The sequence below is a fragment of the Salmo salar genome, chromosome ssa20 (genome assembly GCF_905237065.1).
Source record: "Salmo salar chromosome ssa20, Ssal_v3.1, whole genome shotgun sequence".
NCBI classification, from domain to species: Eukaryota; Metazoa; Chordata; class Actinopteri; order Salmoniformes; family Salmonidae; genus Salmo; species Salmo salar.
In genome coordinates, this window is record NC_059461.1 from 8,449,345 (window position 1) to 8,474,290 (window position 24,946).

General features: G+C 42.1%; 4 protein-coding genes across 12 annotated transcripts in view; 2 read left to right on the plus strand and 2 right to left on the minus strand.

Moving 5' to 3' along the window:
* adgrv1 (adhesion G protein-coupled receptor V1) overlaps nucleotides 1-4,307 on the minus strand; it is a 195,358-nt gene extending 191,051 nt beyond the window's left edge. For 5 of the 6 annotated variants that reach the window (XM_045704309.1, XM_014160914.2, XM_014160913.2 and 2 more), the window contains exon 1: nucleotides 3,891-4,307. In XM_045704309.1, coding sequence (XP_045560265.1) covers nucleotides 3,891-3,957 — 67 coding nt within the window. In that variant the 5' untranslated portion in view covers nucleotides 3,958-4,307. Of the gene's footprint in view, nucleotides 1-546; nucleotides 786-3,890 lie in introns of those variants that run through there. The other variant, XM_045704308.1, reaches the window with a different exon arrangement.
* Nucleotides 4,308-5,231: 924 nt separating this feature from the next.
* lysmd3 (LysM, putative peptidoglycan-binding, domain containing 3) lies at nucleotides 5,232-9,254 on the plus strand. 2 transcript variants are annotated; one of them, XM_014160907.2, is made up of 3 exons: nucleotides 5,232-5,332; nucleotides 7,407-7,667; nucleotides 7,811-9,254. In XM_014160907.2, exons 2-3 carry the CDS (start codon nucleotides 7,413-7,415, stop codon nucleotides 8,483-8,485), a joined length of 930 nt encoding a protein of 309 aa, XP_014016382.1. In that variant the 5' UTR covers nucleotides 5,232-5,332; nucleotides 7,407-7,412; the 3' UTR covers nucleotides 8,486-9,254. The 2 variants fall into 2 exon arrangements, with proteins under 2 accessions (XP_014016382.1, XP_045560266.1); XM_045704310.1 differs by lacking the exon at nucleotides 5,232-5,332 and adding an exon at nucleotides 6,215-7,244.
* Nucleotides 9,248-20,288, minus strand: polr3g (polymerase (RNA) III (DNA directed) polypeptide G). 3 transcript variants are annotated; one of them, XM_014160909.2, is made up of 8 exons: nucleotides 20,156-20,288; nucleotides 17,459-17,614; nucleotides 16,931-17,060; nucleotides 16,429-16,488; nucleotides 15,738-15,797; nucleotides 15,574-15,641; nucleotides 15,215-15,331; nucleotides 9,248-9,583 (listed from the first exon to the last, which is right to left on the minus strand). In XM_014160909.2, the coding sequence occupies exons 2-8, from the start codon at nucleotides 17,570-17,572 to the stop codon at nucleotides 9,494-9,496; spliced, it is 639 nt and encodes a 212-aa protein (XP_014016384.1). In that variant the 5' UTR covers nucleotides 17,573-17,614; nucleotides 20,156-20,288; the 3' UTR covers nucleotides 9,248-9,493. The 3 variants fall into 3 exon arrangements, with proteins under 3 accessions (XP_014016384.1, XP_014016385.1, XP_045560267.1); XM_014160910.2 differs by lacking the exon at nucleotides 20,156-20,288 and adding an exon at nucleotides 19,901-19,990; XM_045704311.1 differs by lacking the exon at nucleotides 20,156-20,288 and adding an exon at nucleotides 19,893-19,969.
* mblac2 (metallo-beta-lactamase domain containing 2) lies at nucleotides 20,223-24,903 on the plus strand. Its single transcript, XM_014160908.2, has 2 exons — nucleotides 20,223-20,664; nucleotides 23,330-24,903. The coding sequence occupies exons 1-2, from the start codon at nucleotides 20,223-20,225 to the stop codon at nucleotides 23,716-23,718; spliced, it is 831 nt and encodes a 276-aa protein (XP_014016383.1). The 3' UTR covers nucleotides 23,719-24,903.
* Nucleotides 24,904-24,946: the final 43 nt, after the last annotated feature.

Sequence of the window (24,946 nt, forward strand, 5' to 3'; positions counted from 1 at the left end):
CGTTATATGCTCAAAACCAAGAGGGAATTAATGCCATTTATGTATGCTCTCTGAGCATGTTCTTGGCCTCCCAGTCTCTCTCCATAGCAGCACTCAGCTGAACTGCTTAACCCCAGTCATATCCCCACTGCGCTGCTACTGTGCTGTGGCTCCTGTGGCTCCTGTGTCTTTGTGAACTGGGCTGGGCTGAGCTCGTTGAATTGAGTGACTGTGTGCAGCCCAATGGCATGCGTGGGTGCTTTGTTTTAGCCGAGGCCCCAAAGTGGTGGGAAAGAGCTCTGAGACTGGAACCCCACTATTTACACTCTCAAGGTGTGGAAAACAAAACCAGACTGGAACTAATCTCTATCCCATTTTCCCACACACTTAGCGTAAGTCAGTGCCATGCCTTGCTCTGTGGCACTGAACTATCTACATAGTATTGTTACAATAAGAAATGAGCACAATGAATAAGCAGAGAACACTGTATTGTAACCCAAGAGGGGTGTGAAGACTTCCAAATGTTTAAAGGAGGGATACATGGAGAGATCCACAGCACTGACTTACCTTATCCCCTGTAAAGAAGCCCACAGAGAGAGCCCCATCTGGGCCCGGGAGTCTGAGAGTCACCCTGACGCAAGCAGGGCCCACAGGATGAGGCACTTTCCACTCCCCTCCATGCTCCATCAGAAGGCTGGAGGAGCACAGAGCTCCACTTCGAACGATTCCTTTTCAAACATAATAAAATCAATGCTCTTGACATATCGGTGAGGCAGCTGCCCCTGCTTTGGTTCCTAGCTACATGCAGACACGTTACCCACGCTGCTTGGTGAAGCAGGAAGGGGAGGAGGGGGGGCGGCAGCATGCTAGGGGTGTGGAGGGATTGAGGGAAAGAGGGAGGGAGGGAGGTAGTAACTGCTGCTGGGTATTAAAGTACACCCAGTCCCAACACCGCCATTCCCAACACAAAAACAGCCATGTCTGTGATCAATCTAGACTGCGCCCAGAAGAGGTTATCTCCTAACATCGTCCGCCTCTTATTGAGGGTGCTCTGTTGGGTTTTCAGGACATCACCTTGGCCCCCTGTGATGGTGCTGATTGGGAGGCTGTCTCTTTGTCTGGTGCTCCATCACGCCTTGCCCTGTGAGGCATCTCTCCAGCAGACATCCATCTCAGTCTGGCCATGAGGCACTCTAGCACCTTATCAATTAGCACGGCCTGTTTATGGCACTGTCCCCTTTGTGTGTGGCTGCAGTAAGGGGAAGCCACAGAGGCTGAGCAGGGCAGGCAGTAAAACAGTTTCCGCCCAGTGAATCACATTCACACTCACACACAGGCGACTGCGCTGTAAGTCGTGCCAAGCAATGACATAAAAGCAAACAAACAAAAGAGACAACCAAACAAAAGACACGCAGTGCAACAACGGCAAGTAATAAGACCCAAGTCTGCCCCAAACACGGTGGAAAGTGGCTACTGTAGCATACTGGGATTTACCACTCTTAAATACCCAATACAGACATTTTTATACCAATATCAAATAATTTCTGGGTAACAATTAAGTACCTTAATAGCTAGGTTTCCATCGAATTTACGACAGATTTTGGTGCGAATATTCTAAACTCTGCATAAAATAATATGCGCATTTTCCCACCAGAGATGTCTCCATCAAAACTGACTTTTTGCTGATAAAAGGCCGTGCGTGATGACGTAGTGCACATAAAAATGACTTTTACCTCTAAATTACCATGTACCGAATGAAAAAGTTAAATAAATGAGTTTCCATCGCATTTTCAACTCTACTGATGGTTTTGTCACACTCCGGTCGTGGCACATGCTCTCCAGTCAATAGCTAGCAGATACAGCGCTACCTACATTATAGCTAGCAGATACAGCGCTACCTACATTATAGCTAGCAGATAAAGCGCTACCTACATTATAGCTAGCAGATACAGCGCTACCTACATTATAGCTAGCAGATACAGCGCTACCTACATTATAGCTAGCAGATACAGCGCTACCTACATTATGAGATTATTATGGATAAGAGCAATATTATTTGTATTTGTCCAACGGCAGCCAAGCATCGATCATCATGTCACCAGAATAAGCCCCTCGATATTTATTGGAAAGGAGCATCAAACTCATCACCTTGCACACTCACCACCCTGTGAAGTTCATCGTACCTTAATTAATCTGTAAACGAATAAACTGCATGCTTTCACGAGTCATAGCGGGAGATCCCACTTGTCGAACAAATTGTCTGTTGCCATTTATAAATCTGCATTTCATGTTTCCATCAGCCCAGACTTTTTTTCATGCGCCAGGTAAATTAATCAGTATGAAATCAATGGAAGGAAATGTGGTTAATGTATTAGATTTCCATTCAAATGGCCAAAAACTGCTTTTTAGCAACAACAAAAATTTCTCAAACAAGAATTTGGCTAGGACTGTCTGGGAGTGGTCTGAGTGGGAAGGGGAAAGCTGAAAACTAGCTATTATTGGTAGAGAGGTTTGGAACTCTCTTTGTTATTGGTCTATTAATCAATTTACCATATGGTGATGTCACCATGGAAAGCCGAAACTCCCACCCATGCTAACCTGCTGATTAGAAGTTGCTTTGCAGATTGTATTTTCAACTAGCAACTATCATTAAACAACACCATTTTTTTTCTCTCACTTTTACAGTGTCATCAGCTGTTTTACAATAGGATATAAAACACAGGAAAAACAGGATTTTGACTGCACTGGGCCCTTAATACAAATGCTGTGAATTAAAGAGCTGAGAAAACACCATTCTAGGTTTGCTGCAAGAGCAAATCAGTCTGATTCTACACTTAAACCTCCAAATGTCTGTTTAACTATGGAAAGAAGCATTACTGTTCAAAAGCTGGCAGACAGGGCTTAATAGAGAAGCAGCATTATTATCCCAAAAAGGAGGAGCAGGTGTATGCTGAATGGATATAGAAGTAGTTCACTGCCCACTGACAAAATGAATCTAACTCAGCTGTGGCACCATAGAGGAAGCAACAAAGGAGACTTAAACGCAACAATATGACATCACGTCAAATCAATTAAAGATGGTGTGGATATGATTAATTATATGGAAAACCGGACAGGCACTTCTAAATGTTAAAACATAGTGTAAAAAAAAATAGATATATTTCATGCATGCAAAAGTGGCGCAAAGCAGTTATTTTACTGATGGCCACACTTGCACAATGCGAGCTTCTACAGTAGCATATGCGTAACTCAATGTGAGCCAAGATTACTAATGACCCCAGTGTAAGATTAGTCAACAGGGCCTTTATGAGCGGGTCCTAGCTCATGCGCACCATGTGTGGCGGTTCCCCGCGGATTGTTGTTTTATTTCAATGGAAGAGAGAGGAAACACACAAAGCACAGTGTCCACACTGAAGATCCAGAGAGTAACCATGGAACCGTTTGTCTCACTCCTCAATGGGTTACCCGGCCATTCATTTAGTCATTTTACTGTATCAATATTTAGGCTTTTCAAATATATTAGCCACTCCGAGGGGATTTTGGCACTGTTAAACATTAAATTAGTAGTGGCTCAATACTTTAATTGTTTTCTTACAGTGTTAGACAATCCCTCTGCATGAGCTGTCAGGTGATGACAGTAAAGGGCACAAATTCATATAGGACTATCTCTGACATAGGTTAGTACTCTATAGTAATCAGAAGTACCCTAACGTAGCATTAAGAAAAACAAATACAATCTTAAGTGAAAAATTGAGAAATTCGAGCCACTGCAAGATTCTATCAAATTGCCCCAAATGAAAGGTGCGCGTATAAGGTCAAGAATCCTGCAGGAAAACGGTTTTATTAGTCAACTTGCTGTATAGTTAAATCAATCACCTGTTCACAAAATTATGAAATTTATCCAGACTTACCTGACACCTTGCTGGCTATCAGTCCAAGATAAATTATAGAAATACCACTACTGTTATTGATAGGCATCGATAACGCCTATCAATAATCTCCCAAAGTTTCTGTCAGATGACGTTATTGGTCAATGAATGCATCTTGATACTCGTAGCCTACTCCAATTCTTGGGGTGCTCTTGACAGCTCTCGGTACCCCCAGCGAACAACCACACATAAAGCGTCACACTCGTGACGGAATATGGCAAATAACTAACGGTATTTCCTCTGTGTACAAAACGGTGTAGTGCAATCGTTTTTTGTTCAATCCATCTGACTGCTTAAGGGTTCGCTGAGAGAAAGAACATACGCAGCCATGTCGATCAGCCTCACTACTGTCTAAACAAAACTACTATGCGGACTCCCCGCATGTCGAGGGAAGGCGAAATGTGCTAATCTTAATCGCATTTGCCTCGGGGAGCTCGACAGAAGTAGCGGACAGCTCCACCCAGCGAACCGTTGTCCTTACACCCAGCTATTTCGATAGGCCTAGAAGTGCATGCTTGAAATGACCTGAGGTTCACCATAAAGAAACGTGACCATTACGTTTGGGATTCAAGTTTATTGTTAGAATGATGTGTAGATTGAGATGTACCGTAATTTGTCTCTTCCTAGTAATTCTGAAATGTTCACTAAGAAACTTCTCAAAGGTGTTCCTATAGCCTAACAGCCCCTAGATGGCACAGTGATTGCTGAAGATCACGTTCATTAGCCTTACCTCAAAATTATCCAATTTCTCCAATTGTGGACACTTGCACTTGTTCATTTTCAGAAGAAAAATAGTCAAGTATCATTTGTCGGTGCCTTGGCCTAACACTTTAAATATCATAGATAGGAATTACTATAACAAAAAGAATAGCCCTATCAATGAATGTTTTCAAATTACGCTCAACCTGACACCTTGCTGGCTATCAGTCCAAGATAAATTATAGAAATACCACTACTGTTGATAGGGGCCAAACTAATTGGACCCAATCATAGGGCCGAGCCCGTGGCCTCTGATAAGGAACAGCACTTGCGCCATCTAGTTGTTTAAACTAGTTGCCACAGCCACAGCAAAATGGGATATATCGTAACAATTCATGAAAACAAAAATGTGCTTCTTAATTTGAGGTTTGGGTTAGGTATACTGTTATCGGTGTGGTTTAGCTTACGGTTAAGGTTAGGGTTAGGTTTAAAATCACTTTTTAAGAAGATAAACTGTAGAAAGTGGCGTGGTTTATGACTTTGTGGATGTGGTAACTAGTGACGACAACATCTAGTGGTCAATGCAAGAATTGGAGTTCCTATCCACGTACGTCATCACGTTAGTATTCTGTTGACGTGGCGTAGCTAAACAAACGAACGCCAGTAAACCGGGGGAAGAATGGATGTGGCTTAGGTCGTCGACGGAACAGTGCTCATGTTTTCAGGTAAAGTCTGGGTGCTTCATCGCTTATAATCTGCAAAAATTAACACGGACTTTTACCAGCAACAATAATCGTGAATGTACTACAGATAGCTAAGACACTTAGGGTACAGATGTTAGCTAAGCTAGCTCTACGTTAGCTTGACAGGCAAGCTAACTAATAGTTAGCTAACTAGAAACCTACCTAACGTAGCTATCTGGCAGCTGCTTCAGTCAGTTGGGCAACAAAGTGTTTGGTTGCGTTTTACTAATGTAGTTAATTGATGTGGTGAGAACACAATGTACGTACCTAGCTAGCTGGCAAGTTGTTTTCCCGCAGATAACTAACGTGTTAGGTTACATATGGATGGGATTGCCCATTCAAATAGACGGTAAACTTTATTAAACGTTAGGGAGGACTGCTGTAAACTGGGTATACCCCACTTGGGTTCTCAGAGAACTAGTTTAAGGTTAGCCAGAGAACTAGCAAGCATTTACCTCCATGTTCCGTAACGTTATGAATGTTCATTATAATACTGAACAAAAACATAAACGCAACATGTAACTTAAAGTGCTGGTCCCATGTTTCATGAGCTGAAATAAAAGATCCCAGAAATGTTCCATACGGACAAAAAGTTACTCTCAAACTTTGTTTACATCCCTGTTAGTGCCAAGATAATCTATCCACCTGATATTAAGAAACTGGGTTAACAGCATGATCATTACACAGGTGTACCTTGTGCTGGGGACAAAAGGCGACTCTAAAATGTGCAGTTTCGTCACACAACGCCACAGATATCTCAAGTAGAGGGAGCGTGCAATTGTCATGCTGACTGCAGGAATGTCCACCAGAGTTGTTGCCAGAAAATGTCATGTTAATTTCTCTACCATAAACTGCCTCAATGTAGTTTTAGAGAATTTGGTAGTACGTCCAACCGGCCTCACAACCGCCAGCCCAGGGCCTCCACATCTGGCTTCTTCACCTGCGGGATCGGGCTCAGGAGTATTTGTCTTTTTAATAGAGGTCTTTTGTAGGGAAGAACAAATTCTAATTGACTGGGCCTGGCTCCCCAGTGGGTGGGCTACTGCTGCACCCGTGCTCAGTCATGTGAAATCCAAATCAGCAAAGTCTCTGACATTGTTGCGTTTATATCTTTGATCAGTATATTAGTGATAGTGAATTTACGTTAGTATGGTTATTTTGTTGGGACGGTTATTAACTGAGCTAGTTAGCTAACTGTGACTTCTGCTTAAACTTTAGCCAAAGATTTTTATTACTAAAATAGACCACAGCCTGTCGTTTCCAATGGGAACAAATTAGTCACAGTGGGCAGAGCCAAGCACAAGCTAGCGTGATCCTATTGTCGCGTTCTAGTAAACATTTTCATATTTCCGTTAGGGAACTCCTACTTTGAAGTGGCAATAACTCAAATCGCCTTTGCAGTCCTAAACAACGCAATTAAAATATAAAAAATAAAACTTTGCCAAAGGTTAAAGTCTACAAAACTTTGTACACTCTGTTCAGCAAATATTTTAGTTTTGGGAACAGAACTGTATTGACATTAAATGTATCATTGAGAATTTGCAGAATGTCGGCCAAAATCCACATCGTTCCATTTTCTCCCTCATTGTTCTGTGCTTTAGCCCTCTGAACATTAGCCAAAGTTTATCAAGATGTTATCTGACAAAAAGCTGTCACATCAGCAGCTGATGTTCCTCTATGAATGTCAAATGGAAACAAATGCCAACGTTATATAAACAAGGAGCTTCAGTACACTGCCGTCTCCCAGGCATCAATCTTATCAGTCAGTACCACTGACTAAACCTACAAGACTGATGGACTTTAATCATCCCTATGAAGATCATTCAACTGGAAGAGTTGGACTGAATGCGCTGTGCTTCACATGCAAGATACATTTACTGTTGCACGGTTTGAAGTATGTGAGATCTTGTCTATATTGAATGTAAATGAATGTAGGCTAACTACCTAGGTGTACCTTAAAAAACAGGCTGATATATACCTTGCTAATGCATCTGAAACTTGTAACTGAAGCTGTTGTATAGCTATCAATAACAATGTCTCGCTCCTCTCTTTGAAGTGAAAAATGACTGGGAGAAGCCAGCACTATGGTTTCCAGTCAGCCACGACGATGCAGCCTGCCAATGGAGGACATGCCTACCTATTTGGGAACAGCGCTGAGAACGATCTCGCTGAGGACGGAGAGAGCTACGAGCTGCGCACCCGAGGCCGGGACCGGAGGAGCACCTCCAGGGAGAAGTCAGACGACATTGTCCACCTGGTCCGAGACATTAAAGAAGGGGACACTCTGAATAGCTTCTCCCTGCAGTACCACTGCTCAGTAAGTCAACCTTAATCCCTGTCTTACTCTCTAATGACAAGCCCTTTCAGACAGACCGGACATGTAGCTTTGACTTCTCTCTACTTTTTTGCAACACATAAAACACAAAGTCAACTCCTTTGTTATGTATCTGTGTATCATAGGTAGCAGACATCAAGAGGGCCAACAACCTGTTGACAGAGCAGGACTTCTTTGCGCTGAGATCCATCAAGATCCCTGTGAAACGTTTCAGCATGCTGACAGAGACCCACAACACTACTGCTCTCAAATCTGCCTCCCCCACAGGCCACCGACGCATCCACCAGCCCCCCGTCTCCACAGAGACTTGCACAGACTCCTCCTCCTCCACAGACAGTGTGGGCAGCTTCCTGCAGGAGAAGGACAAGGACATTGAGCTGCTGGTCAAGTCCACTGGCACCTCCAGAAGCAGCCTGAACGAGGTGGTCTCCTCCCTGACCCTCCAGCAGCCCTTACTACTGGGGGAGCCTGACTTCAAGCCTGTCCTCAGGAAGGACCCCTACCATGGGGCAGACTGGGGCATGAGGTGGTGGATGGCGGTGGCCATCATGGTGGTGGTTGGCATCGTCACACCAGTGTTCTACCTGCTGTATTACGAGGTGCTGATGAAGGTGGACGTGAGCCACCACACCACCACGCTGTCGGCCAATCCGAATGGCATGCAGAATGCCCAGATGCCTGAGCCTGTGGCAATCAATGGAGGGCCCAACTCAAGACCTCATGCTGGAAACGTACCTAAACCAGACTCACATGGACACAATGTGGATGACCACCTTGGCCCCAAGAAAGAGAAAACGTAGCGAGGGTGAGAGTCACACTGAAGGAGTGGGAGATATTTCTGAGCAGTTCTATTTGGTACAATCTGAGAATCACTTTATGGGGAACAGAATCCATAGGAAAATTATGGAGGGGAATAATTTTCCGTGGACATACGTATGTTTTTTAAAACGTTTTTAAAGCATTTTTTTCTTTTTCCCCGCACAGAGGTACCCAACTGCTTATTGTCCCCTTTGTCAGCTGATGGAACTGTTTCCGTAACGCTGTCTAAAGGGATGGTGCTATCAGGGATCCTTGGGATGTCCCTACCCTTAACCCCTACGTTACCATATGAGGTTTCAACTTTAATGGGTTGATGTCAGTTGGACATCCCAATGACCCTGTCTAAAGTGAGGGTTATTTGCTTGGTCAGAAAAGTACTGATTGCTGCCACTTATCAATGACAGTAATTTGAGGAATATTGGTCTTGTACTTACAATATCAGTATTGTCTAAAATGTGTTACAAATCTTGAACCTTGCTTGTATATTTTTTTGGCCTGTCTAGGGAGAACTGCATTTTGACTCACAAAACCTATATTTCTACTTAGGGCATGGTAACAAAACAGGAAATGCACAATATTCCCAAACACTAGCTTGCTATATTCTAGTGACATGTTATTTTAGTTCCTTTTCCCTCATGTCCATTTCATAAAATCATGTGTAACAAACAGTATGTGCCTTGAACTTGTGGAACACTACAACAGGCTGAAAAATAAGTATATTTTGAATAAATTATTGATGCTCAGACTTTGCACGTTTGTTTATACAATTATTTACAAAAGAGCCATTTACACTCAAACATCTTTATGATTCTCACATTGTAAATGTAGGTTCAAACAAAATATGAACTTGATGACAGTGTTAGTCACAGCTATTTGGTAAACAATAAATCATGATTTGCAGGGGAAATACATTTGGAAGAGTGACAGTCAACATTCTTTTGGATTTTTAAATACTGTATGCTCTTGAGATAACATCCATACAGTTGAGGTTAATATGTGGCTCCTTCATCCATGTTCTCATCACTGCCTGCACCAAAATCATCACCATCTTCAAAGTAGCTGGCAATGTAGTCATTTTCCTACAAAAAGGCAAGTGTTAATTGTGACATTCCCCATTGGTGTGAATGCCCTTGCAAAAATAAAAGATTGCCATTTTGTAACTGTAGTCGGCAGGTATTTTTGACGCAGTTACAAATTACTGTAAACAACTTATTTTGGATGCAATATTTGCAGCATATTGCAATTGGACTGCAATCTTTTTTAGTAAGGGTGCTATGTGCATAGGGACTGTAGCTATTAAATGTCATTTATACTGAACAAAAATAAAACGCAACATGTAAAGTAATGGTCCCATGTTTCATGAGCTGAATTTTGTGGACAAATTTGTTTACATCCCTGTTAGTGAGCATTTATCCTTTGCCAAGATAATCCATCCACCTGACAGGTGTGGCATATCAAGAAGCTGATTAAACAGCGTGATCATTACACATGTGCACTTTCGTAAGATTGGACATTGCTTATAACATCAGATCGGATATAATCGATCTGGAGATGGTCTGGCTGGATATCTGCCTTCCAAAAAGCCGATTTTGTTGGGGATGTGTTACATGCCGCCCTATCAGAATGTATTCTATGAAGATCTCTAAATTGTGTTAAACTAATGATTAACTGGTGAAGGAAATCATTTTGTTAGGAGATTTCCAATACTCACGTTTGCAAAGAAGATAGCCCAACCCACAATGCATCTATGCACTTCTGTAGATCACTTGCACTGACCCAATTGATAAAATATCCCACCAGGACTGCTATCCACAGACTGCTAGCAACTGACCTCATTCAATGTCATTTTGACTACACTAGTACTTCCTGGTTTGGGGGCTTATCTAAGCTTCTGAATGGGAAGCTCCAGAAAGGCCGGAATAAGTTTATCAGGGTCATTTTTGTATTTATTATGGGTCCAGCAAAATTAAGGCAGTTAAACAATTTTAAAAATATTACAATACATTCATTACAGACTTCACAACACACTAAGTGTTTGCCTTCAGGCCCATACTCCACTACCACATATCTACAACACAAAATACATGTGCATAGTGTGTATGTTATCGTGTGTGTTGCTTCACAGGCCCCGCTGTTCCATAACGTGTATTTTTATTTACTTTTTAAAATCTGATTCTATTGCTTGTATCAGTTACCTGATGTGGAATAGAGTTCCATCTAGTCATGGCTCTATGTAGTAGTTTGTGCCTCCCATAGTCTGTTCTGGACTTGGGGACTGTGAAGAGACCTCTGGTGGCATGTCTTGTGGGGTATGCATGGGTGTCTGAGCTGTGTGCTAGTTGTTTAAATAGACAGCTCAGTGCTTTCAACAGGTCAATACTTCTCACAAATACAAGTAGTGATGAAGTCAATCTCTCCTCTACTTTGAGCCAGGTGAGATTTTTGCTGCCTTGTTCTGAGCCAATTGCAATTTTCCTAAGTCCTTCTTTGTGGCACCTGACCACACAACTGAACAGTAGTCCAGGTGCGACAAAACTAGGGCCTGTAGGACCTGCCTTGTTGATAGTGTTGTTAAGAAAGCAGATCAGTGCTTTATTATGGACAGACTTCTCCCCATCTTAGCTAATGTTGTATCAATACGTTTTGACCATGACAGTTTACAATCCAGGGTTACTCCAAGCAGTTTAGTCACCTCAACTTGCTCAATTTCCACATTATTTAAATACAATGCTTTAGGTTTTTGAAATATTTAGGACTAACTTATTCCTTGCCACCCATTCTAAAGCCCTTTGTTAAGTGTTGCAGTCATTTCAGTTGCTGTAGTAGCTGACATGTATAGTGTTGAGTCATCCGCATACATAGACACACTGGCTTCACTCAAAGGCAGTGTCATGTCGTTAGTAGACTAAAAAAAGGGGCCTAGACAGCTGCCCTGGGGAATTCCTGATTCTACCTGGATTATGTTGAAGAGGTTTCCATTAAAGAACACCCTCCATGTTCTGTTAGACAGGTAACTCTTCATCCACAATATAGCAGGGGGTGTAAAGCCATAACACATACGTTTCTTCCAGCAGCAGACTATGATTGATAATGTCAAAAGCCACACTGAAGTCTAACAAAACAGCCACGACAACCTTTTTATTTTTAATTTCTCTCAGCCAATTATCAGTCATTTTTGTAAGTGCTTGTTGAATGTCCTTCCCTATAAACATGAGCTGCTTTCAGGAACTCAACTGGCTGCCTGTTGATGCTAAAGTGTCCCAGATTAGACTGGGTTTGGTTTACAGGAATATTTATGGTTCTGCACCCAGATATCTGACTGATTACTTTCCCCATTTTAGGGATGCACACAATCACAGTACCAGATTAGGTGTTACTAATGTGTGATAATAGTATACAGGTTCCGGAGTAATGCTGGGAAAGGTACTTTCTTGTATACTGGCGCCTCAGAGTGGAATGAGTTGCCTCTACCCATAAAAACAACGTCCTCGCTTGGCAGCTTTAAAAATAAAGTTAAAAAAATGGTTTGATGTCTTCTGTGCCCATTTGAATGTACCCTACGATATAACCGCAATGATGAGATAGATGTTCTTCTTCTTCGTGTTTATGTTTTATTTATTATCATCATCATCATCTCGCTGCCATACTGTGTTTGAGCTTGTCTAGCCATCTTGTCTCAAGAGGACCACAATGGAAATAAGTCCGACTTTGTGTGTTATCGTCGATGATTTTATTCATGTATGGCTTTTAAGTTTTATGTGTGCTTGTTTTTTTTTTTAAATGGTTGAATTAATAAACTAAAACAAGTTGTGCTGGGGACAATAAAAGGCCACAAATGTTCAGTTTTGTCAAACAACAACGCCACAGATGTCTAAAGTTGAGAGAGCTTGCAGTTGGCAGGCTGACTGCAGGAATATCCACCAGAGCTGTTGCCAGAGAATTTAATGTTGATTTCTCTACTCTCATTTCAGAGAATTTGTCAGTACGTCCAACTTGCCTCACTACAGCAGACCTTGTGTAACCACTCCAGTCCAGGAACTCCACATCCAGCTTCTTTACCTGCAGGATCGTCTGAGATCAGCCACCCGGACAGCTGATAAAACTGTGGGTTTGCAGAACCTAACAATTTCTGCACAAACTGTCAGAAACCGTCTCAGGAAAGCTCATCTGCGTGTTCGTCGTCCTCACCAGGGGCATGACCTAACTGCAGTTCGGTGTCGTAACCGACTTCAGTAGGCAAATGCTCACCTTCAATGGCCACTGGCATGCTGGAGAAGTGTGCTGTTCACAGATGAATCCCGGTTTCAACTGTACCGGGCAGATGGCAGCGTGTATGGCGTTGTGCAGGCGAACAGTTTGCTGATGGCAACGTTGTGAACAGAATGCCCCATGGTGGCGTAATGGTTTGGGCAGGCATAAGCTACGGACAACAAACACAATTACATTTTATCTATGGAAATTTGAATGCACTGAGATACCGTGATGAGATCCCGAGGCCCATTGTCATGCTATTCATCCACCGCCATCACCTCATGTTTCAACATGATAATGCATGGCCCCCCCAAGGATCTGTACACAATTCCTGGAAGCTGAAAATGTCTCAATCCTTCCATGGCATGCATACTCACTAGACATGTCACCCATGGCGCGTGTTTGGGATACTGTGGATTGATGTGTACGACAGCGTGTTCCAGTTCCCACCAATGTCCAGCAACTTCGCACAGCTATTAAAGAGGAGTGGGACAAAATTCCATCTGCCACAATCATCAGCCTGACCAAGTCTATGTGAAGGAGATGTGTCGCGCTACATTAGGCAAATGGTGGTCACACCAGATACGGACTGGTTTTCTGATCCACATACATATCTCTATTCCCAGTCATGTGAAATCCATAGATTAGGGCCTAATTAATTAATTTCAATTGACTGATTTCCTTATATGAACTGTAACTAACATTTTTGAAATTGTTGCATGTTCCGTTTCTATTTTTGTTCAGTGAATATTGCGTATTGTGATCTTCAGACATTACATAGTCGTGGCCAAAAGTTTTGAGAATGACACAAATATTAATTTACACAAAGTTTGCTGCTTCAGTGTCTTTAGATATTTTTGTCAGATGTTACTATGGAATACTGAAGTATAATTACAAGCATTTCAAAAGTGTTAAAGGCTTTTATTGACAATTACATGATGCTGATGCAGAGTCAATATTTGCAGTGTTGACCCTTCTTTTTCAAGACCTCTGCAATCCGCCCTGGCATGCTGTCAATTAACTTCTGGGCCACATCCTGACTGATAGCAGCCCATTCTTGCATAATCAATGCTTGGAGTTTGTCAGAATTTGTGGGTTGTTTGTCCACCCGCCTCTTGAAGATTGACCACAAGTTCTCAATGGGACTAAGGTCTGGGGAATTTCCTGGCCATGGACCCAAAATATCGATGTTTTGTTCCCCGAGCCACTTAGTTATCACCTTTGTCTTATGGAAAGGTGCTCCATCATGCTGGAAAAGTCATTGTTCGTCACCAAACTGTTCCTGGATGGTTGGGAGAAGTTGCTCTCTGAGGATGTGTTGGTACCATTCGTTATTCATGGCTGTGTTCTTAGGCAAAATTGTGAATGAGCCCACTCCCTTGGCTGAGAAGCAACCCCACACATGAATGGTCTCAGGATGCTTTACTGTTGGCATGACACAGGCCTGATGGTAGCGCTCACCTTGTCTTCTCCGGACAAGCTTTTTTCCAGATGCCCCAAACAATCGGAAAGGGGATTCATCAGAGAAAATGACTTTACCCCAGTCCTCAGCAGTCCAATCCCTGTACCCTTTGCAGAATATCAGTCTGTCCCTGATATTTTTCCTGGAGAGAAGTGGCTTCTTTGCTGCCCTTCTTGACACTAGGCCATCCTCCAAAAGTATTCGCCTCACTGTGCGTGCAGATGTACTCACACCTGCCTGCTGCCATTCCTGAGCAAGCTCTGTACTGGTGGTGCCCCGATCCCGCAACCGAATCAACTTTAGGAGACGGTCCTGGCACTTGCTGGACTTTCTTGGGCGCCCTGAAGCCTTCTTCACAACAATTGAACCGCTCTCCTTGAAGTTCTTGATGATCCGATAAATGGTTGATTTAGGTGTAATCTCGTTGCCTGTGAAGCCCTTTTTGTGCAAAGCAATGATGACGGCACGTGTTTCCTTGCAGGTAACAGTGGTTGACAGAGGAGGAACAATGATTCCAAGCTGCCAGTCTGTTATTCGAACTCAAATCAGCATGACAGAGTGATCTCCAGCCTTGTCCTCATCAATACTCACACCTGTGTTAACGAGAGAATCCCTGACGTGATGTCAGCTGGTCCTTTTGTGGCAGGGCTGAAATGCAGTTGAAATGTTTTTTGGGGGGGGATTCAGTTCAGAGGGACTTTGCAATTAATCTGATCACTCTTCATAACATTCTGGAGTATATGCAAATTGCCATCATACAAACTGAGGCAGCAGACTTTAAGATTTGTGTCATTCTCAAAACTTTTGGCCACGACTGTAAACATGTCATTTATCATACCCAGAAACCATCAGAGACGTCTCAATACCAAGTTGATGGTATGGAAGTGTGTCAGCGAACAACTTGAAATACAATACATTGTGCGATAGAAGTTAACTACTAAGGATGATTTAGATCAAAATTGGGCTTTATATATTACAACTAGGGGGGGGGGTTTACCTCTTCTAATTCCTCCTCTTCCAACTCCTCTCCAATTTCTTCCTCCTCTCCTTCCTCTGTAGTTTTCTTTTCTTCTTTCTCCTCGTCTGATTTTACATCGTCTTTCTTTTCAAGTTCCTGAAGAAATAGCCATTTTGTATGATTATCCAGATTTACAAACAGCTTTCACACATAAAACATTATATGATGGGTATGTTCATTTTATCATTATACAAGTCAATGTTATCATGCTATTAATGTCAAATCTGAATGTACAGAAAATCCCAACTAGTCCCAACCCCTCCAGAAATTGATTTATTATTTTAAAACATGCAATGTATAATAAGTGAAAAGGAATAAAGGTGATGCAAGTGACTTACATCTAATTTACTGAGTACATCTGCTTTTTCTTTGCTTGATACCTTTATGGGTTTCTTCTTTGCGCCTACTATATTACGTTCATTTGGAAATATAGTTATTAGCATACAATCACAATTGTAATATAAAAGATATGATTGATTATCCCTACACAAACTTTAAGTACCTGGTTTTACATTCAACTTTTTCTTTTGAGGCATCAGCTCTTTTGGAAAAAGCTGCCAGTCTGTAATGACAAACAAGTGAGAAGTTATCTTAAAAGAAGTTAATAATATTGGAAATCAGACTCAGGTTTTGCTTACAATATTTATTTCTTTTTATTTATTTTGAATAAAAATTGTTTTTGGCCCACAGATCAATCTGATCTGATAATTCTGACCAATGACCAGTCATCTTTTATTTGCATATGTATCCTCCTACTTTCAAGGGGTAAGCGGGGTAGGCTCTAGAGCAGGGCTCTCCAACCCTGTTCCTGGAGATCTACCCTCCCAGTTGTAACAAACCTGATTCAGCTTTTAAACCAGCTAATTATTAGAATCAGGTACGCTAGATGAGGGTTGGAGTGAAAACCTACAGGACCAGCTCTCCAGGAACAGGGTTGGAGAACCCTGCTCTAGACAATCCCATCTGCCAATCAGCACTGTATGGAAATATTTTCAAACTGTCAACTCGCCCAAACGATCAGACTGAGCAGTTCAATAGCAAAAGGAAATAAATTACAAAAAATATATTTAAGTTATTTTCATGAAATAAACCCACATCATGATTTAATCAGACACAGTGATGACTTTAAAATACAATTTTAAAAAAGACTGCATGGGGACTTTAATGTGATAATGACCAAATTGAACAAGTACCTGGTGTCCACTCATCCAACATGTTTTGCCTCTGATACCTCTCCTTGTATCTTTCAACATCTATTTGATATGAAAACAGTAAAGGTTATGCATGGATACTCACACAAACGGAAACTAAACACTCAATTAAGTCAGCAAGCACATTTTGTACCTGCTGGAAATCTCTCTTAAATACTCATTTCTCCTGTAGTACATTGAGCATATGACCAAGTGAACTCAAAAATACAGATAAAGCCATTATTTCTACTATACATCAATAAGCTATGATAAGGCTGCACTTGATACGGATACATCATCTTACCCCAGAAAATAATGTGCTCTAAATCCAAGCTTAGTCAGGCCAGGAATTTATAACTCAATATTCTCTCCTAGATCAGCTTCTCTGTCTCCAGATAAGGTATGGTTAAATAGCTCAGTTCCTGGGTGTTACATTACCTCACCTCATGCCATTGTCTTAATGGATGATGAGATACACTCACCATTGCTGATAATGCACACTCACCTCCTTTCCCAGCCAGAGGCTTGATGTTGTGGGGTAGTAGTCTCATGGTTCCCCTTATCTCCTGTTTCAGGGCTAGCATGTAGTCCTCATCTTCTCCCTCTTTCAACGGCACAGGCTTGAACTCCACATCCTGAATGGGGAAAATAACTGTTGATGTGTCCTTGAGCAAGGCACTTAACCCTAATTGCTCCTGTAAGTCCCCCTGGATAAGAGCGTCTGCTAAATCAGTGTTTCGCAACTCTAGACCTCCAGTAACCCCAACAGTACCCTTCAGTACCGCCAACAGCTCCGGACAAGCACACTTGATTCAATTTAACAAATCATCAAGCCGTCAATCAGTTGAATCATGTGGGTTTTCTGGGGCTCCAACTGAAACGTGTGCCGTTGGTGGTACTGGAGGACTGGAGTTGGGAAACTGAATGATATAAATGTACTAAAAAGCCCATTCTTCCCAAGGCAATGTAACTTACTGGCCCAGGAAACAGAGACCATAAGCCTGGTAAATGCAGTCAGTATAGTGCTACTCACTGGATACAGCTTGTTGGGCCCCTCTCTGGTCTGAGGCATATTCCCCCTGCTGAGGCCCAGGGATTCGATGTTGAAGCTGAAGGCAGCTATACCACGGCCTTTACCACCAGCCATGTCTGCACTATGAGTGGGCTACTGCTTCCAACACACGATAACCTATATTACAGAGGACATAGTGATGTTCACATGCCCCCTCAGATGTCCTGTAATTTGTTTTTATACATATTTACTTTTTGGTTGTTTCGCTGTAATACTACTAGCCACCTAGCAATTTTATGAAGTTGGCTTTAGCTAGCCCAGAACCTAGAAACCTAGAACCTCATAACTATCTACCAAGAAGCTTGCTGCTTTTAGAAATGCTAGTATTTACACACTAGCATCGCTAGGAAGATGCTGACAATTTTTTTTTTTTTAAACATCCAATAGAAAATAAATGAAACAGACTTTCCAAACGTGGGTCTGTTGTAACATTGCTGTATATAGCAATGTTATTTTTTTACCCCTGCGTTGTTGGAAAAGGACACCCGTTGTTTACGAAGCATGTGACAATACCATTTCATTCAATTTGTTATTTGATTTGTAGAACCACTTCCTCTCTGCTTAACTCATGTCAAAATTAAAGTGCTTCACATGTGCAATACCTGCAAAACAAAAAGCAAGAAGTTGTGGGGGACTTTTTATGTTTCCATGAGGTAAGCAGAGGAACTGACCTTGCTGAGTAACTGCATGGGTCTACAACAGACGCACGTTTGGAAATTCTGTTCCATTAGATGTTTTATTTTATTCCCCCCCCCCCCCCCGCATAAGGATCAAGCCTACAGACAATTTACAGAGTAAGCTGAAATATAATTGTACTTAACTTTTAGTTACAGCGGACTGTTCCGTTTTTTTTTTCTTACCATGTAATTGCTTGCAAATCTAGTGTGTAAATACTAGCGTTGCTAAAAACAGCTACCAAAAAGTCATTTCAGGTTATCAACGAAATTCGAGTAGCTAGCAAGGTTGGTAGACTTTAGAAAAGCAACCAATAAATACATGTACTGAATAAAACTCATTTCCACCAGTCAGGAGGATACAGAGGTATGCTTAGATTTGCAGAAAAATTGACACATTTTGACATAGAATTAAGCATAGTGATTATGAGCTAGATTGCAGGAAAAAGCTGTTTCAGGTTTTTGAAAAATGAAAACAATCGCAAATCTTATGGACAAAAGAGCAATATTATTTTTATTTGTCATGTCACCAGAATAAGACCCTCGATATTTATTGGAAAGAAGCATCAAGCTCGTCACCTTGCACACTCACCACCCTGTGAAGTTCATCCATTTTAATTTGTAATAAACTGGATGTTTTCCCGACACATAGTGGGACGACCACACAACAAGTTTACTTTGATAGGATGGTTATTAACCTATATTAATGTGTGCATAAGAGCGTTTCCACTGACATTTCTCGCATAATTCATTTTACCAACACCACAACTTGTCTTGCGTATTTTGTTTCGTCGACATTTGGAAAGTTTCCATCAGCCCTGACAAAAATGCATGATTTTTTTTTTTTATCCGACATGCACTTTACTCGCATAAAAAGGTTGGATGTAAACCTGGTAAATAGTATCAGCTGGCAATGCATCACTAACTACGTTTCCATCCAACCCTTTCATTCCCATGAATTACCTGATGTATGAGAAAACTAACGCCCGGGCTGATGGAAACATTAAATGCGGGTACAAGTTTATAAATGCTGACAATTGTCGTTCGACATGGTGGGATCTTTTTGTTTCGGTCAAATTAATTATGCGAGAAATGGTGGTGGAAACGCCTTTATGCGCAAATATTGATATAATAACCATCATATCGAAGTACACTTGGAGTCATGCGATGCTGATGATTATGTTGTGTGGTCCTCTCACTATGACTCGGGAAAGTGAGCAGTTTTTAAGCTACAGATGAAATACATTGATGAATTTCACAGGGTGGTGAATGTGCAAGGTGATGAGCGAGGGTCATTTTCTGGTGACATGATCATCGATGCTTTCCTGCCGTTTGACAAATAATGTCGTTGATCCACAATACTCTCACAATGTAGGCTAAGTTGCCTACCAGCACTGTTCTGTGAGCTGTTGGCTAGATAGAGCACATGTGCCATGACCAGACTGGGCACATTTGCTATATAACGCAACGGTTTTATGACAACCATCATTAGAGTTGAAAAATATTTGATATCGCGAAAGTCAGTTTGATGGAAACAAATCTCTGGTGGGAAAAGTCGCATATTGTTTTAGGCAGATTTTTAGAATATTCGCATGAAAAAAAGCTGTCACAAATTGAATGGAAACCTAGCTGCAGTCAGCCCATGTTGTGGATTGAAATCCATTGCATGTTTGTTCTGTGTGGGTTAATCAAATCGAATGTCATGGAGTTAAAAGTAGGACCTAATTACCACGCCACCGGTGAATTGCAGGTCCTCGTCTTTCTCCTTTGAGCACAGCTGTTACTTTGCGGCGATGCATACGTTGGCATTGTTTATCTGACGACATGGGTAGGTGTGTTCCAACCAATAGCTTTTTGGTTTCACAGTGCCGTCATACATCTATCCGTCCAATCAACATGCGTTCCTCCCACAAGGGTGTGTCCGGTGGCCACCATTATTTTTTTGCGTATTAAAATCTTAGACATTCAAATACAGTGATATTACCTGTGTGTAGCAGAACAGCGGCAATTGACAGCTTTGTTATTACGCGTCGCCAAGTGCATGACCTGGGATGTCTGCCACGGACTGGTACGCGCATAAATCCCTCGGAGAAGGACTATACTGGATCCAGGAGAAGTTTTTCGAATCGTCAAACAGAGCTAATATTTGGCTCCTCCGAGGATCTCACCAAGACGTAGTGATAGACACAGGCTTGGGTTTGAGGAGCTTACCTGACTACATTAACTCCAAAAGTCTGCTTGGAGACGACCCGCAGCGAAAGAACCCCCTTTTGGCTATCGCCACCCACGCCCACTTCGACCACTCAGGTGGTCTGCATCAGTTCCAACAAGTCGGGGTCCACAGTGCAGAGGTCGATGCGTTGGCTAACGGAGACAACTTCGAGACGGTCACCTGGCTGTCCGATAGAGAGATAGTCCAGGCTCCCTGGCCGGGATGGAGGGCCAGGCAATACAGAGTCAAGGCTGTACAACCAACACATATACTACAAGAAGGTAAGAACCAAACCAAAAATTCTATAGAGATACCGATGTGGTGGCATAATTGTTACAGAAATCTAGAAGACCATTTGCTGTATGATGTTGAGATAAGGATATGGTCAATATGAATGTGATAACACAGGCATTTATGGATGTGTCTGCAACCCTTGTTACAGACTTTGCATTGGAATACGCTTTCACATTAGGCTGCTTCCCAAGGGAAATTTATACTGCAGAGACTTGGCAGAGCACCAACACTGACCTCCCATCACGCACACGCGCACACACACGTGCATTACCCCTCCCTGTTTTGTATTCCATCATACACTCTCAATATAAGTCAGAGCTTTAAAAGTCTGACTGCGCATTCTTGAGATGAGGTTCCACACCCTAAATATGTTTATTGACTCAGTTACATGAACTGTACAATGTTGTTGCTTATTTTATTTCTTTTATTTAACCTTTATTTAACTAGGCAAGTCAGTTAAGAACAAATTCTTATTTACAATAAAGGCATGTCCCGGCCAAACCCTAACAACGCTGGGCCAAATGTGCGCCGTCCTATGGGACTTCCAATCACGGCCGGTTGTGATATAGCCTGGAATTGAACCAGGGTCTGTAGTGATGCCATTGAGATGCGGTGCCTTAGACCGCTGCACCACTCGCGAGCCCTTATAATGGGTCCCATAAGAAAGATTATTTATGATCATGGTTCAATGTCACATACACCGGATAGGTGCAGTGAAACGTGTTGATTTTACAGGGTCAGCATAGTAATACGGCACCCCTAGAGAAAATTAGGGTTAAGTGCCTTGCTCAAGGGCACGTCGGCAGATTTTTCACCTTGTCGGCTCAGGTATTTGAACCAGCGAATTTTCAGTTACTGGCCCAATGCTCTAACCACTAGGTTACCTCCCGCCCTCTTAGGATCATAAATAGCCCTACTCTGCAGTATGCCGGTATCTGCAAAGGTACAGTGCCTTCAGAAAGTATTCACACCCCTTGACCTTTTCCATATTTTGTTCTGTTACAGCCTGAATTTAAAATGGATTACATTTATGAACTATGTTTTTAGCAATAACATCAGGAGTCAAAATGTGCTTAACAAGTCAGATAAGTTGTATGGACTAACTCTGTGTGAAATAATGGTGTTTAACATGATTTTTGAAGGACTACCCCATCTCTGTACCCCACACATATAATTCCCTGAGTCGAGCTCCGATTTAACAACAAAGACCAGGAAGGTTTTCCAATGGCTCGCAAAGAAGGGCACCTATTGGTAGATGGGTAAAATAAACAAGAAACAGACATTGAATATCCTTTTCAGCATTTTAGAGATATTAATTACACTTTGGATGGTGTATCAATACACCCAGCCACTACAAAGATACAGGCGTCCTTCCTAACTCAGTTGACGGAGAGGAAGGAAACCGCTCAGTGATTTCACACTGAGGCCAATTGGGATTTTAAACCAGTTACAGAGTTAAATGGCTGTGATAGGAGAACTGAGGATGGATCAACAACATTGCAGTTACTACACAATACTAACCTAAATGACAGAGTGAAAAGAAGGAAGCCTGTACAGAATAAAAATATTCCAAAACATGCATCCTGTTTGCAATAAGGCACTAAAGTAATACTGCAAAAAAAAAAAAAAAAATCAAAAAAACGTTTTGTCCTGAATATAAAGCATTATGTTTGGGGCAAATCCAACACAACACATAACTGGGTACCACTTTTCATATTTTCGAGCATGGTGATGGCTGCATCATGTTATGGGTATGCTTGTCATCGGCAAGGACTAGGGAGTTTTTTGGGGGGATAAATAGAAATGGAATTGAGCTAACCACAGGCAAAGTCCTAGAGGAAAACCTGGTTCAGTCTGCTTTCCAACAGACACTGGGAGACAAATCCACCTTTCAGCAGGACAATTACCTAAAACGCAAGGCCAATTATACACTGGAGTTACTTACCAAGACGACATTGAATGTTCCTGAGTGTCCTAGTTACAGTTTTGACTTGAAAATGGCTGTCTAGCAATGATCAACAACCAACCTGGCAGAGCTTAAAGAATAAAAAAATAAAAATAATGGGTAAATATTGTACAATCCAGGTTTGCAAAGCTCTTAGAGACTTACTCAAAGACTCACAGTTGTAATCACTGCCAAATGTGATATTAGCATGTGTTGAATACATATTCATTTTATTTTCCATTAATAATAAAAATGTTATCCCACATTGTAATACTACAAAATGTGGAAAAAGTCAAGTGGTGTGAATACTTTCTGAAGGCACTGTATATGCTATTTTCATACTCAGCTGATGACTTTGATGGATTTTATTTCAGCCAAGGAAATACAGCAGACTAGACCCGGACATACTGAATTACTACATGGCCTGAAAGGGAGAATGTACACACATTCAATCCCATCCACAGAGATCAGACCACAACACATTCTTAATTATGGCAGGTTTTTGGTCCGTCTTGTCACATTTTCACGCATTGCCGCACATTTAAAAAAAGTTGGCTCAAACTTCCCCAGCCAGCATCTGATCCCTGTGTAATCTGAGCACTGGTCAATACACTTCTGCTGCGTCAGTGCTGCAATGCAGTTGGAATATCTTATTGCTCAATTTGTCTGTTTTCCCCATCTTTCTTTCTCTCCTCATTCTACCTCAGGTGATGTCATCAACCTGGGTGACAGGCAGCTGACGGTGCTGCATATGCCCGGCCACTCCCGGGGCAGCATCTGCCTACACGATGGCGACAACAAGATGCTGTTCAGCGGGGACGTGGTCTACGACGGAGCCATGATTGACTGGCTGCCCACCAGCCAGGTCAGCGACTACATCAGCAGCTGTGAGCGCCTGGTGGGGCTGGTGGACAGCGAGCAGGTGGACCAGGTAATGCCGGGACACTATCACACATTTGGCGCGAAGCAGCTCCACCGCATCGCCTCAGGGTACATCGACAAAGCTGGCACCTGCCCGGCACGCTTCTCCACGTTCGCCTGGAGGACCTTGGCCGGATTGGCGTTACGGGCCTCCAACACACGGGGCATCTGCTAGCCATAGGGACAGGGTAGAATTTAGAGTCGCACAGGTAGGCTGGGGATATGCGGGAGATAATTTACCCCCTCAATGATCAGGAATTCTTTGTACTGTCAATCAGAAAGTGCTGTGATCCAATGCATGTTATTTTACGTCATTCATTAAAATGCCCCCACGCTTTACATCAGGCAATGATTGACAGAATATCAAGATTCCCATCATTATGGGATGCATTCACTGGAAAATGAATATATATTTTTGTATATAATGTTAATAATATGACAAGTTGTGTGATTGTTGGAATGTGCTTTCACATTAAGCAGCATCTCTTCTGGCGGTGTTTCTCAACCCCAGTACTCACAGTTGCATATTTTTATTTTAGCCCAGCTGGTATAACTAATGAAGAGCTTGATGGTTAGTTGTCGAATAACACTGCCATAAGGGAAATAAGGTGACAGGCAGCACACCACCTACTGACCTCAACACAGACAGAAAGAGAGAGAGACATTCACACACAGAGCATGACCCGTCTATATCTTTGTAACCTCGTCCCCAGGCTAACAGTGAGAGAAAGGCGGCTGGTGGACGAGACTATATATTTTGTAACACTGCATAAGCCATCACAAGTATTAGCACATTCTTGAAATGAGACATTCCAGTTACTGTGTTTTTCTTTTACTTTCAACACTGAGAAAAGGATATTTTCAACAGCACAAATTCCCATTGAAAGATTCGTATGATAGTTTGGCTGCAAATACCAATTCTCCTCCCTTTTCCAAAGCGTGCCCTTGCACACTCCACGTCATAGATTTTAACGATGGTGGAAAATCCCTCTAGCGAATGATTTCACTAATCCAATGATTTTAAATTCATGACTGGAAGTGCACAGTTCGGGAGACGGTTGGAGAATCGGCACGCAGGCTTGGATCCTGTGTGCAGAGAATGACAGGGATAACTAGGTCACCAATGGCTCTTGCAGAACATTGTCTGGATAGCTGAAATGCGCTACAGCAGTTTTCAACTTTAAGTGGATAAAATATTCATTCAGTCCCTAAACTATGAAACGGAACACTGTTGGCATGCACTATGTCTGCATACATTTTGGGTCAACTGACAGAGTTTAACGGGGTAGGCCATCATTGTAAATAAGAATTTGTTCTTAAATAACTGACTTGCGTAGTTAAATAAAGGTTAAAAAAAATACTAAGTGTCTGTCTAACTCAGCCCGATTTGTAAATAATCCTTT

Coding starts and splice junctions, on each gene's coding strand:
- mblac2 (XM_014160908.2), top strand. CDS start 20,223: ATGTCTGCCACGGACTGGTACGCGCATAAATCCCTCGGAGAAGGACTA. Junction 20,665..23,329: donor AACACATATACTACAAGAAG/GTAAGAACCAAA, acceptor ATTCTACCTCAG/GTGATGTCATCAACCTGGGT.
- lysmd3 (XM_014160907.2), top strand. CDS start 7,413: ATGACTGGGAGAAGCCAGCACTATGGTTTCCAGTCAGCCACGACGATG. Junction 7,668..7,810: donor CCCTGCAGTACCACTGCTCA/GTAAGTCAACCT, acceptor TGTGTATCATAG/GTAGCAGACATCAAGAGGGC.
- polr3g (XM_014160909.2), bottom strand. CDS start 17,572: ATGGCTGGTGGTAAAGGCCGTGGTATAGCTGCCTTCAGCTTCAACATC. Junction 15,798..16,428: donor GTTGGATGAGTGGACACCAG/GTACTTGTTCAA, acceptor TTGTCATTACAG/ACTGGCAGCTTTTTCCAAAA. Junction 15,642..15,737: donor AAAGTTGAATGTAAAACCAG/GTACTTAAAGTT, acceptor AACGTAATATAG/TAGGCGCAAAGAAGAAACCC.